Source organism: Humulus lupulus, chromosome 1 (genome assembly GCF_963169125.1).
Source record: "Humulus lupulus chromosome 1, drHumLupu1.1, whole genome shotgun sequence".
NCBI classification, from domain to species: domain Eukaryota; kingdom Viridiplantae; phylum Streptophyta; class Magnoliopsida; order Rosales; family Cannabaceae; genus Humulus; species Humulus lupulus.
In genome coordinates, this window is record NC_084793.1 from 130,644,803 (window position 1) to 130,659,289 (window position 14,487).

The 14,487-nt window shown below is 34.7% G+C and overlaps 1 protein-coding gene across 1 annotated transcript; it reads left to right on the forward strand.

Moving 5' to 3' along the window:
• The first annotated feature begins 697 nt into the window (after positions 1–697).
• LOC133821915 (zinc finger BED domain-containing protein RICESLEEPER 2-like) lies at positions 698–3,312 on the forward strand. Its single transcript, XM_062254093.1, has 5 exons — positions 698–1,434; positions 1,527–1,825; positions 1,964–2,797; positions 3,129–3,190; positions 3,283–3,312. Exons 1-5 carry the CDS (start codon positions 698–700, stop codon positions 3,310–3,312), a joined length of 1,962 nt encoding a protein of 653 aa, XP_062110077.1.
• Positions 3,313–14,487: the final 11,175 nt, after the last annotated feature.

The window sequence follows — 14,487 nt, forward strand, 5'->3', positions numbered from 1 at the left end:
CAACTCGTGGCTGCATCAATAAGGAGGAGTAGACAAAGGAGATTATTCATTGACTAGAATGGTAAGTATTAAACTATTAGTATTATTATTGTATAAAGTACTCTGTTTATGTATATTATTTAATGATAAAAACAGAGCTTTTTATCTTTTACGGTCAATATACAATGCTCAATATAGACATTGATAAATTATATACTTGAAAAAGGATTTGTTTATTTATTTATTTATTGGCAAGTAACTACTATTAATCTTATATGTATGTGTGCATGAAGTTTTGACCACGTAATTTTATACATAATCAACAAAAAGAATGACTTTTATATATACTCATATAGGTTTTGTACTTTAGTGGATGAGGGTAAGTCTAGAAAGATTGTCATATGACTATATGAGCCTAGAAAATTGCATATTGCTATTAAATAATTTATTTAATAAATATATTATAAACTAGATAATGAATTGATATGCAAAACCTGATATATATATATATATGTATATTATATTTTTATACAAAACCTAATATATATTATTACATAGACGTATATGACACACTTGACACACTTTTTATTGGAGTATTCTAGTTTATCTGTATATGCAAATAATATAGTGTATGTGAATATAAATGTACATCTTTTTAAGTTTTCGTAATTAATTTTATATGTTTAAAAGTGTATACTTTGAATTTTTATAGGAAAAAATGACTGAGATTGGAAGTCCAAAAGAAGACACTCCATCAACGTATGGACAAAATGAAGGAATAATACCCACAGGACCTATTGACCTTGATTCATCAATTCCTTCATCTCCAAAAAATGATGAATCAATGACAGCAACCCAATCAAATGTTGATAGCGAGAAAACTGAGACAAAGAGAAAACTGACTTCCTTTGTTTGGAATCATTTCAAGAAGCAAAAAATTAATGGAGTTGACAAAGCTGTTTGCAACTATTGTCAAAAAATATTAGGAGGATCAAGCAAAAATGGAACAACACATTTGCGTGATCATTTTAACATATGTTCTCTTAGGAAGCATCGAGATATAAAACAATCAATCTTAAATCCAAGTAAGAAGAAGGATGGAAGTACTTCACTAGCTGCTCACAACTTTGATCAAGAGTGTTCAAGACACAAACTTGCTAAAATGATTGTTTTGCATGAGTATCCACTCAATATGGTTGAACATCATGGATTTAGAGATTTTGTCAACTCTCTTCAGCCATTTTTCAAGAATGTATCTCGAAGTACTATTAGGAGGGATATATTGAAGATATATGAGAATGAGAAGACCAAGACAAAGAACTCAATTAGTGACAATTGTAGTAGAGTTGCAATCACAACTGACATGTGGACATCAAATAATCAAAAGAGAGGGTATATGGTGGTGACTGCACATTATATTGATGATTCATGGAATTTGCACAATCGAATTATCAGGTAATAAGATAATTTGTATAATATTTTGTATTTTATGTGTATATTTAATATGAGTGTGTGCTAATTAATTACTTTTTATTATATGCATTCAGGTTTATATATGTGCCTGCCCCTCATACTGCTAAGTTATTAGCAAAAGTGTTGATGGAGTGTTTGGTTGAATGGTCTCTTGAACGTAAGTTGTCTACTCTTACTTTAGATAAATGTACTGTGAATATTGCCATGATGGATCAAATGAAAGAAAAATTGAGAAATGCTTCTTTACTAATGAAAGGTGAATTAGTTCATATGAAATGTTCTGCTCATATCTTGAACTTGATTGTCCAACAAGGATTAGGAGCAATTCAAGGTGCCATAGAAACTATACGTGAGAGTGTAGTTTTTTGGACTGGTACTCCATAAAGAGTTGAAAAGTTTGAAGAGGCTAAGAAAGGATTATCATGTGCAAGCAATAAAAAGCTAGTGCTTGATTGTAAGACTAGGTGGAATTCTACTTATTTGATGCTTACTAGTGCCATTGTTTATAAAGATGTGTTCAGTCGCTTAATACACACTGAGAAAAATTACAAAAAAGAACCTAGTGAGCGAGATTGGCTTTTGGCAAAAGTTATGTGTGAGAAACTGAAGTTGTTTTACCATGTCACTGAGATGTTTTCTGGGACCAAATATCCTACTACTAATCTATTCTTCTCTAAGATTTGTGATATTTGGTTGTTGCTTAAGGAGTGTCTTAAGTCTTCATACGATGAGATTAGGATAATGGCATCAAATATGATGGATAAATTTGAGCAGTATTGGACTTCCATTCATGGCATATTAGCCATAGCAACTGTTATGGATCCAAGGTTTAAGATGAAATTGATTGAGTATTATTTTCCTAAAATTTATGTTGGTGAATATCAAAATGAAGTTGAACGAATTAGAATGTTGTGCTATGATTTGGTGAAAGAATACAAACCAAATGATGGAAAAGAAAATCTTCCTGATCCTTTATCCAATGCTTCTGGAGTTGGAGGGGATAGTGATGGATGTGTGGATCCTTTAGCTGGTTATGACTTGTTCGTTAGTAGTACTTCTAAGGTGGATACTTTCAAGTCTGAGTTAGAGTTCTACTTGGAGGAAGCAGTTTTGCCTAGGAGTGAAGAGTTTGATATTTTAGCTTGGTGGAAGACAAATGGTCTTAAGTATCCAACATTACAACAAGTTGCTAGAGATGTTTTGGCTATCCCAGTGTCTACAGTAGCTTCTGAGTCTGCTTTCAGTACTAGTGGAAGACATGTGACTCCTTGTCGTAATAGGCTTCACCCGAGTATGTTGGAGGCATTAGTATGTACTCAAGATTGGCTATGGGATGAGAAACTAGGTATGTTTATTATAAATTACTCTTATTATTTATTTTTCTTTTATACCCAAAGCAAAGAGCTTATAAAATGACATATTTTATTTTTTTTCTTTGATGACAACAACCAGTAATGCAATTTTTTTATCCATAAATATATATATATATATATGTACATTCCTTTTATTGAAACGTGGTAAAATTCCACTTTGGTCAAAAAAGAAAAACAAAATTGGTGAAAGCTATATATTGGAGATAATCTCTTTGAAACATGGATAGTATTAGTAATATACATATATAATTCTTTTTGAATCATCCATATTTCTATAATCAGATTTCTTGTTGAATTTTTTAGATGCATCACAAAATGAGATTTCACATAGTACATTCTTTGATGATGTTGAAGATGATGAAGCGGTAAGTTTAGCATTAATTATTTTTTTTTGTTTATATTATTATTTTTTTTCTTTAAAATATATTTTTACTTATAATTGAAAATTTTCTTTTAGGGTCCAAGTTTTGTGGATTTTGATTCTTGAAGAAAGAAGGCTCTTGAATGGTGGTGATGACTATTAGTTTTCAAAGTTGAAGATGAAGATGATATTACAATTTATTAAGTTTGTGTGTTTGTTTGGACTTCAAGTTTATGTTTATGGTCTTTAAGTTTATGTTTATTGATTTTAAGTTTATCATTGCAAAGTTTTTAATTTTGGAACTTATCTATATGACTATCAATTATGGAATGAAGAATTTAGTTTTATGTTGTTTTAATTTGGTGTATACAAATATTTTTTAATTTTGAAAATATAAAAAATTATTTGTATTATCCAACTTTTTTAATAAACGGGTCCCCGTTATAGTGTTCATTACCGACGGGGATTCCCCGCCCCGTTCCTCGCTGGGGAATGTGCGGGGACGGGGGAAAATAATAGGGGTCGGGGACGGGGAATGCATTCCCCGCACCGCCCCGTCCCCATGTGCATCCCCAAGTGTGTACGTAAACTCAATGAGCTAGTCACATAGTTTTATAGTGTGTGTCCAGTGAGACTATCTATATATTTAGAAAATTAGCACCATCTTATTATGGTCTCCAAAAATATCATTAATAAAAATGATTGTTCAACAATGTTATATGTGTTTATATTACTCCACATATTTATTTCAAACAATTCTCCCACTTGGACATTATAAACAAACAAAATAGACATATTATTGTACAATGAATCTCTATCAGTCAACATAAAGCCGAAACAATAATGTAAAATATCATATCAATTGGATATAAATATTTCAACGATCAAGGCTTATAAGATTCACAAAAGAAAACAACCATAACTAAATAATGTATTTAATAACAATAGAAATGGAAAACGAGACATCTCTCATTGATTTGTCACTTAACCAAGAAAAATTCAACCAAGACATTATGGTAGATATGGTGACCAAAATACATATATTGTACATATAATGTATAAAGTAAATTACAAGCAATCCTTACAAAAACACCAACATGTTTACCACAAAAAATCAAACATAAAATTAGCTCTCACTAACACAAAAGGGTATAAGATCCCAACAATCTCATATGAGATACGTCTAAGATCTCAACAAATAGGCAAACCCTTAGTTAGTGGATCCGCTAACATGTTGGCTGAAGGCATGTGTTCTATGGTAATGAAGGATTCTGCAACTTATTCTTTAACAAAATAAAACTTGATATCCATATGCTTGGAGCGAGTAGTGCTCCCAGTGTTAATGGAAAAAGACACTGTTGCAACATTATCACAATACATCTTCAGCGACCTATAAATAGAGTCTACAACTCTCAAAGCTGAAATGAATTATTGCAACCAAGCTGCATGACAAGTACCCTCATAACATGCCATGACTTATGCATGCATTGACGAAGTAGATATAAGTGTCTGCTTGACACTTTTCCATGAAATAGCTCCTTCAGCCATAATGAAAATGTAACCAGTAGTGGACTTTTTATCATCCACATAACCTGCATGATCGACATCACAAAATCCAACCAAATTAAGAAGGTTAGATCATCGATATGTCAACATAAGATCCTTGGTACCCTGAAGATACCTCATGACTTTCTTAGCTGCTTTCCAACGGCTCAGTCCATGATCACTCAAGTATCTACCCAACACACCAACTACAAAGGCTATATTAGGGCGTGTACAAACTTGAGCATACATCAGGCTGCCTACAACAGATGCATATGGGATGACATTCATATGAGTTCTTTCTTCATTGTTCCGAGGACACTGATCTCTTGAAAACTTATCACCCTTCACAATAGGAGCTTTCATAGGAGAACATGATTGCATATTGAACCTTTTTAGTACTCGGTCAATATAAGTCCTTTGGGATAGTCTAAGAACACCATTAGCCTTGTCATGAAGAATCTGTATACCTAAAACATACGAGGCTTCTCCAAGATCCTTCATATCAAAATGGCTAACACAATAAATTATTTGTTTCAAACAAAAGATTGGTGTAATTAGATGCGAGCAGAATGTCATCAACATATAATACTGGAAAAATATAACTGCTCCCACTCATCCTCATATATATGCATTGATCAACAACATTCTCCTTGAAACCACTAGTGGCGACAACTTTGTGAAACTTCAAATACAATTGTCTTGAAGCTTGTTTTAACCAATAAATGGACTTTTGAAGCTTACACACCATATTTTCTTTCACAGTCACCTTAAAGCCATCTGGTTGAGTTATATCACATCCTCATTCAATTCTCCATTAAAGAAAGCAGTTTTCACATCCATCTGATGAAGTTCTAAGTCAAAATAAGCCACAATTTCCATGATAATCCTAAAAGAATCTTTAGTGGAAACTGGTGAAAAAGTTTATTTATAATCAACTCCTTCTCTTTGGCTGTAACCTTTTGCCACAAGTCTAGCTTTATACCATTCTACTTGACCATTTGAATCACGCTTTGTCTTAAACACCCATTTGCAACCAATGGGTTTACATCCTTTAGGAAATTTCACTAAGTCCCATACTTCATTCCTGGACATACAAATCATTTCATCATTCATAGCCTCCATCCATAGATCATTTTGAGGACTAGTAATTGCTTCTTGATAAGTGACGGGATCTAACACGTCTCCAATGTCATACTCACATTTATGAAGATAAATCACATAATCATTCGGTATTGCAGGTCTACACGTTCTCTGAGATCTTCTTAAAACAACTTCTTCAGGACCAATAGGTGGAACATCTTCTACTTCATCACCATGTGGTTCATTGTGAGCTTCCACTTGAGGTTGGTCAATAGTAGGTGCAGTGGAAGCAACAGGAATATGAATAGGGATTAATTCTATATCCAGGAAAGAAGTATGGGACTTAGTGGAATTGCCTAAAGGATGTAAACCCATTGGTTGCAAATGGGTGTTTAAGACAAAGTGTGATTCAAATGGTCAAGTAGAAAGGTATAAAGTTAGACTTGTGGCAAAAGGTTATCGCCAAAGAGAATGAGTTGATTATAAAGAAACTTTTCCACCAGTTTCCACTAAAGATTCTTTTAGGATTATCATGGCAATTGTGGCTCATTTTGACTTTCACCAAACTCATCTTCAAAGTAGAAAGCTTTATCTGATTCAATCATTATAGTAGTGTGAGTAGGGCAATAGAATCTAGAACCTCTTGATCCAAGACAAAAACAAACAAAAAAACCACTAATGGTTTTTGGGTCAAGTTTCTTAGACTGCGGATTATAAGGCCTTACTTCTGCCTGGCATTACCACACATGAAAATGGCAGAAACTGGGTTTCTTATTAGACTATAACTCATACAGAGTATTTTTGAACTGACTTGCTTGGTACTTGGTTCAAAATATTAGCAGCAGTCCTTAAAGCCTCACCCCACAAAAATTCTGGCAAAGAAGAATGGATAAGAATATATCGCACCATGTCAAGAAGCATGCGATTTCTTCTTTCAGCAATACCATTTTGATCAGGAGTTCCATGCATTGTGTATGTTGCAACAATACCACAATCCTGCAAATACTTAGCAAAAGGCCCAGGGTTTCTACCAGTCTCATCATATCTCCCATAATACTCACCACTTCTATCAGAATGGACTAACTCGATTTTCTTACCCTTTTGAAGTTGCGCCATATTCTTGAAAACTTTAAAAGCTTCTAAGGAATCAGACTTTTCAGGAATCAACTCAAAATGACCATATGGTGAAAAATCATCAATAAAAGTGATGAAATACTTGTAACCACCCATAGCAGGAGGAGTAAAATGACCACAAATATCTTAATGAATCATTTCAAGTAAATCTACACATCTGTAAATTTTACTCTTTCTAGTCTTGGCAGTTGTCTTTCCTTTTATACAATTGACACAAGAATCAAAATCAGAGAAATCGAGATCTTGCAAAACATCATCCTTTACCAATCTTTCTATTCTCTGCTTAGAAATGTGACCTAATCCTTTATGCCATAACATAGAAGAATTTTCATTGCATCTCACACGTTTAGAACCAACAACATTAAGAGAAGAGGGAGATGAAACTACATTCAAATCAAGCTTGTATAAATTTCCATGTAAATATCAATTTCCTATTAAAAGGGAGTTATGGTACAAATAAACTTTTCCAGTTCCAAAAGAAAGACTATAACCTAGTCTATCCAAATAGATACAGATATCAAGTATCGAGGATATGTAAGCAACATCATCTAACTCCAAAATACGTCCACTTGACAGCTGAAGTCTGGCAGTTCCAAAAAAATCCACTTTGACTTTAGTACCATCTCCCATCTACACATGCTCCTCCAAGCTAGTTGGATTTCTTCTTCTTGTCAGTGTCTGCAAAGAATTAGTAACATGAATTGTAGCACCAATATCTAGCCACCAAGAATTCGAAGGCACATCAATCACAACTTTGTTACCTTGCATCTCTAAGGCTCTTTTTAACTTAAAACAAGTGTATTTCTTGTATCCCATCTGTTAGGAATGAGTTTCCTAATACGCAGCGGAAAGGTGGTGGGTTGGCCTAGTGTACAACAAATTTTCTTGTAACATATTTAAACTACCTTTAAATATGCAGATCCATTAATATACATACATTAATCATAAGCAAGAAAAGAATAGAAAACATACCTCTTGATGCCTATCAAGTGTCTTTGCTATCTTTTCGTAATTTGAACAAACTTCGTATCCAAACTGCTCCCAGGTACTCACATCAAGATATTCCACAATGTTCTCTACACCTCAAGAAGTGTGTGGACACTTAGAGAATAAATGATAGTTAATTTTTGATATGTACTCAACACATGTGATCAAGAGAATAGGCCTGAGATTGGTTCTGTATCTTTTTCAGGGAGAGATAGAAAAATATCGTTCTTTTCTTTTAGAGCAAATAACAGAGTCTCTTTTTATTTTCTGATAAGTCTAACTTAAATAGAAAATATTTAAATTTAAAAAATAAATCTGTAACTAATTTACAATTTATCTTTTAATTAATTAATTATCTCATTGATGAAAATATCCAAAAACTAACTTTTAAATTTTCCATTAATTAATTAATTAAATAAATAAAATTGAAAAATCTATCCCTGAAAAATGTGTAGTACACGCCACACACAGTCCATGGACTGTGTGTCATGTACAACCCTATATTTTAGGGATATTTGATTTTTCCATAATTATTTAATTATTTATTCAAACTACCTTATCAGATAAAATCCAACAACCTGATAATTAATTCAAATTTGAATTAATTATCTTTTTAACTAATTATCAAATATAATTAATTATTTGAATAAATATCAATCTTTTAAATTCAAATCTAATTTGAACTTATCAGATTATTATCTCCCACTCAAATAAAGATATTTAATTAATTCTACCAATTAATTAAAACCAATTTAAATTAAATCATAATTTCGAAATTAAATATTTAATTTATTATAATTTCGAAAATTATAATTAATTATTTAATATAATTTTGAAAATAAATTTAATTATTTAATATAATTTCAAAAATTACATAATAATTAAATATTAATTAATTTTGTCAATTACAACTAATTTTTAATTAATTAATTAATTACTATTATCACATAATTGCATATTTGGTCCGTAGAACAAATTTCTTCTTAAATATGTCTTTCAACCATTTTTCCCTTTATATCAAATCTTGCCTTGAATAGTATTGATGGAGTCGCTGTGGGGACCTATGGACCTATAATTCCAAACTCCAATAAATTTGAGATTATTAATTAAAATCTTTAATTAAATAATCTTAATTTATTAATCTCATGATTTCTCTACTATAAATATGAGACTGCTCTCTTGTAATTATAGGCATTTCATTTACTGAGTACTTTATAAAATAAAGCGTCCATTGATATAATCATTACATACAAATTAACCCTCTAATAATAGTTCATAATTAATCAGGAATAAAATTACCGTTTTACCCTTTTAATTATATATTGTTTCCTTAAGTACCATTGACTTTACTAGTGAAGGTTAATTCATAACTAAATTATGAATTTGAGCTCAATAACATTTCAGTCCCAAAAGTCAACCCTTAAGAGAACCATTATTCAATCTCTTATGAGAAGGTATAGATTCCATATCTGTATACTATGTCACCAGCCATTTACATTAATGAGTTCCCAAAACAAAAAAATTTCTAGCCTGATCATTATGACAGACCCTAACGAGCGAATCAAAGAACTTATATAACATAAATAGGAGTTCATAGTAACTTCAGGATTAAGATCTATTTGTATATGATCATCAGTTGATACATTTAATTAATACTTCGAAACGGTATTTAACTAAGTATTAATAAACATATCTAGTCCAGTTCTATATATTCTCTAATATATAAAGTACATCCACTAAAGTGTCCTACTACACTAGTACTCCAGATCTAGATCACATATATTCATAATACTAGTGGACCGTACTTGCAATAATTAATCTAAAGATTCCTTAACTTTATTTTACTGCAAACTATTCAAGTTCATTTATCTCAAACACAATCATCCCATACCAATACGTGTTTGAGATCACATATATGAACTTAGAAAATTTTCTAATATTTACATAATATTATCACATAATAATACAGTCCATAAAATATATGCATAAAAAATTCAATTTATTTATTTATTTCTTATAACAATGTCTACTACATATGTTTTCAGGGCACAATTCCCAACAATCTCCCACTTGCCCTAAAGTAAATGAGGCATCTCTCTAATTTCCATGTTTCTTAAATGCTCCTTAAAAGATTTTATGGATAAAGTCTTTGTGAAAGGATCTACAAGATTATGCTCTAAAACTATCTTCATTACTGCAACATCTCCTCAATGAACTATCTCTCTTACCAAGTGATACTTCCTCTCGATGTGCTTTTCCCTCTTGTGACTCCGTGGTTCCTTTGAGATAGCTACTGCCCCACTATTATCACAGTATAGGACTAGTGGTTTATCCACATCTGGCACTACTTCTAGATCAGAATATAACTTTTTGAGCCACACAGCCTCTTTAGATGCTTCACAAGCTGCTACATACTTGGCTTCCATGGTGGAGTCTGCAATGCTGGTTTGTTTAATACTTTGCCAGACTACTGCTCCTCCTCCAAGAGTAAACACTGATCCAGAAGTCGATTTCCAACTATCTCTGTCTGATTGAAAATCAGAATCAGTGTAATCTATGGGGTTCAGGTCTCCACCTAAATATACAAGCATATAATCTCTAGTATTTCTAAGATACTTGAGAATATTCTTCACTGCAATCCAATGACTCAATTCAGGATTGGATTGATAACGGCTGAATATCCCTACTGCATAACAAATGTCAGGTCTTGTACACAACATGGCATACATTGGACTACCTACCGCTGAGGCATAGGGATACTGTCTCATATCTTCCTCTTCCTGAGGTGTTTTGGGACACTGCTCCTTGGAAATGAATACTCCAGAACGGGTTACACCAGATTGGGTTGGCATATCACCCCTTTTGGAGTTTTGCATATTAAAGCGTTCTAGCACCTTATCAATATAAGTTGCTTGAGACAGTGCCAAAGTTTTTGTAGCGACCCAAATTCGCTAATAAGGCTTAGGGCCTTGATTAGCGTGCTTGGAGGGCAATGAGTGATTTATTGTTATTATATGTGAATTTTCATGAGAATGTGATTAGAAATGCATGTTTAGGTGAATTAAATATGCATGTGGGCCCCATCTGGCTATTAGGGGCATGATTGTAATTTTAGCTCGCGGAGAGCATAAATGTGATAAATGTAAATAATTGTGATATTTTTGTGAAATATGTGTGTTGCACGATCCGAGACAGTCCTAGGGAGTTGTTAGCCAGAAAGTCAGAACGGGGTCGAAAATCTGACTCGGGGCGAGTTGAGGGGTATTTCGGGAATTAGACGTTTTATGAGGTTATCGGGTTATGGAAATAAATATTTGGAGATATATTTGAGGTTAGAATATTTAGGAGGTAAAATTGGAGAAATTTACCATTTTTCCCTCGAGGACGTTTTTGGCACCCCGAGTCTTTGAGGTAACCTTATAGACTTAAGTTAAATAAAACAAAATATAGGAAACCTTCAGAATTTTCTAAATTGACCCTATCTCTTTCTTTATCTCTCTCTTGTCTTCTCTTCTTTGGAAGCTTGGGGAAACCTTGGAGAATCTAATCAAAGACTAAGGAATTTCAGCTGGGATTTTGGGAGCTAGAGGCTTGGAGTTTAGGGAAATGATTTAGGGATTCACTTTTTCCCAAGGTAAGCTTTTAATATGTTAAGTTGTGTTGAATTGCAGCTGGTTTTCGGCTGAAATGTTAGAGTTATGCATGTGTGTTGGGTGAAGGATCATTCTTGAGATTTGATGAGGTTTAGAGCTAGTTCTTTATTAGGTTTTGTTACAGAAAACATAGTAGAGCTTCTGTGATTGATGGCTTGATTTTGGGGATAATTGAATTGGTTTTCATGGTAAAAATGGAGGATTTTTCTAGGTTCGAAGGGTCGGGCCGCGGCATTGTTCCTGCTGAGTCGCGGCCCTCTGAAGCAGAATGGTGGCCTGGAAGAGGGGTGGGTTGCGGCATGCCTTAGCTAGGGCCGCGGCGCGCCTGGCCTGTTTTGGGGCTGCTCTCGGGTTTGGGGGCAGGCCGCGGCATGGCCTCATGGGGTCGCGACTCTTAGTGAATTTTTGGGCTTTAAAGTGTGTTTAGGCTTGGGAACTCAAAGGTTAAGGCCCGGGATGCATTTTATCACTCAGATTGATAGAATTCAAGGGCCCCGAGACTAGAATTATGACCCAAAGTTATTTAATGGATTAGAACTTGATGGATGGATATTGTTGGTGTGTTGTGACTAGGGTTTCAGCGAGGTTCGGACTAGAGGACTGTGCTCGGGACATCGGTGCTTGGAAAGCTCGAGACACAGGTAAGAAAACTGCTGTTCCCGTAGAGCTTGTGTTGCAGGGCATTGCCCCTTTGATTGAGTCTATTCATGTTTAATTATCTGTTTAGTTATGCTATGTGTGCATATTTGTGAATAAACGGCATGAGCCGGGAACGGCGAAGGCCAACAGCGGCAAGGCCGAGAACGGCAAGGGCCCGGGAGCAGTGTTTAGCAAGCGGAGTGCGAGTTGCCAGGGCGAGACCCTAAAGGATACCTGGGATATCCTTATGGTGTAGACCGCGAACCCAGGGACTGGTAAGTGCCTGGGATGGCATGGCCGTACGTGCTTAGCCTGATGGTGGCTTGTTTTCATGTTAAGTGTTTGATATGCATATGTTATCTGCTTGTGAGGGTTTTCTTGCTGGGCTTCAGCTCACAAGTGCTCTATGGTGCCGGTAAGGGCAAGGGGAAAGTCGAGCAACTATGAGTATGGAGAGCGTGAAGCGGCACGTACATGTTTGGCCTGCCTGGCTGCCACAGCCAGGGGTATTTTGGGAGATGGTTGTACTAAACCCTAGATTTTGTTGTTTAGCCGAATTTAGTTATAATTTTTTGAGTTGTAAATATTTTTAACAGTATTTTTGGGATCCCAAATGTTAAACGCTTTATAATTTTCAGTAAATGGTTTATTTATCAAAGTTTATGACTCTGATTATGGTTTAATTACACTTTTGTCTTAAAACCTTGATTAGCGAGTTAATTGCACATTTTAAACTCACTTAGTAATGGATCTAAGGAATTAGGGTGTTACAACTTGGTATCAGAGCGAGCCAAGGTTTATGGTTTCTGGAGATTGACCGAACATGTATGCACGCTGTTAGTCACAAGCTCGACTCAGGGTTGGTTGGTAATAAATGAATTGTATGTCTAATTATGTGCTTAAATGCCCTGTTTGCCTGCTTATTTCATATAGAGTATGCTGAAAGGATTAACGTATGCATTGTAACACCCTAAGTTGCTAATAAGGTTTAGGACCTTGATTAACGTGCCTGGAGGGCAATAAGTGAATTAATATGATAATATATGAATTTAAATGAATATGTGATTAGAATGCATGTTTAGGTGGTATAAATATGCATGTGGGCCCCGTTTGCATGATAGGGGTAAATTGGTAACTTTAGCCCGTTGAGGGCATATATGCGATAATTGTATTGTGTGATTTGTACCACGTGAGTGTGGTGATATATGTGTGATGCACGTACCAAGATGGTCTTAAGGAGCTAGTTAGTTTAAAAGTCACAACAGGATTTTATACCCGGCTCGGGAGGAGCCTAGGGGTACTTTGGGGAAATTTTGTGAGTTGAGTTGAGAATTTATGGTTAATGGTTATTGGCGATTGAGTAACCTGGGTAACCATTAGTAACCGCTGTGAGTAACAAGTTTGGATGAAAGAAATGGTAGAATTGTAATATAGGTGAAAGGACAAGAGAGCCCTTGAGGTTTAGTTAGGAGAGGATAACTATGGGAGGATAGGATAGTAATTTGGCAAGATAAAGAACCTTCAGCTGAGGGAAAGATCATTTACGTTATTTTCACTTGGGCAATTGGGTTTATGCTGAAATTTGAGGAAAATACAGAAGAAAAGAGAAGAAGAGGAAGGCTGAAGTTGGGAGACCTAGGAGGAGAGTTTTTGGTGGTTCAAGGCAACTAAGTTGAGCATAAGCCAAGATTATTCAGAGGTAAGGATTTGTCTCTGTTTTGTTTAAGTTTCAAGTCTGGTTTTTAGAGAATAAGCATGAAATTGAAAGAGGGTGGTGGCTGGTTTTGTATGGAATTCAGAGTTGGGATAATCAAAAGGAAGGTGACTTGAAGCTAGAGTTGAGGAGAAATCAAGCTGGGTTCTTGACTGAGGTAAGAGTTTATCATGTTTGAGTTTCATATCTGGTTTGGTTTGAGATGTTAGAGGCATGGTTTATACTTTTCAAGCTTTGGTTTAGGTCTTAGGAGTTATGGTTTGAATTTCTGAAATTTTTAACTCAAGTGTGGATTTTGAGTGTAAGTGAGTAATTGAGCTTGTTGTTGAGGTTTATAGTTTTTTAAATGGTTTGTTTGGGGTTTTAAACTGATTTTGGGGTTTGGGTATATGTTGGGAGTGAATTGGCTCGGGGAAAATGTAGGGGAAAACCCAGATTTCTGGGTTCGCGAAGGAGCGCCGTGACCCTGTTCTTGGGCGCCACGGCGCGGGGCTGTCTCTGGGCAGGGGAGGCTTTCTGACTTGTTGGGCGCCGTGGCCCTCTAGGGCA

Excerpts from the sequence above, each read along its gene's own strand:
- LOC133821915 (XM_062254093.1), top strand. The coding sequence starts at position 698 with ATGACTGAGATTGGAAGTCCAAAAGAAGACACTCCATCAACGTATGGA. Across the intron at positions 1,435-1,526 it reads TTGCACAATCGAATTATCAG|GTTTATATATGTGCCTGCCC; the intron begins GTAATAAGATAA and ends ATATGCATTCAG. Across the intron at positions 2,798-3,128 it reads GCTATGGGATGAGAAACTAG|ATGCATCACAAAATGAGATT; the intron begins GTATGTTTATTA and ends TGAATTTTTTAG.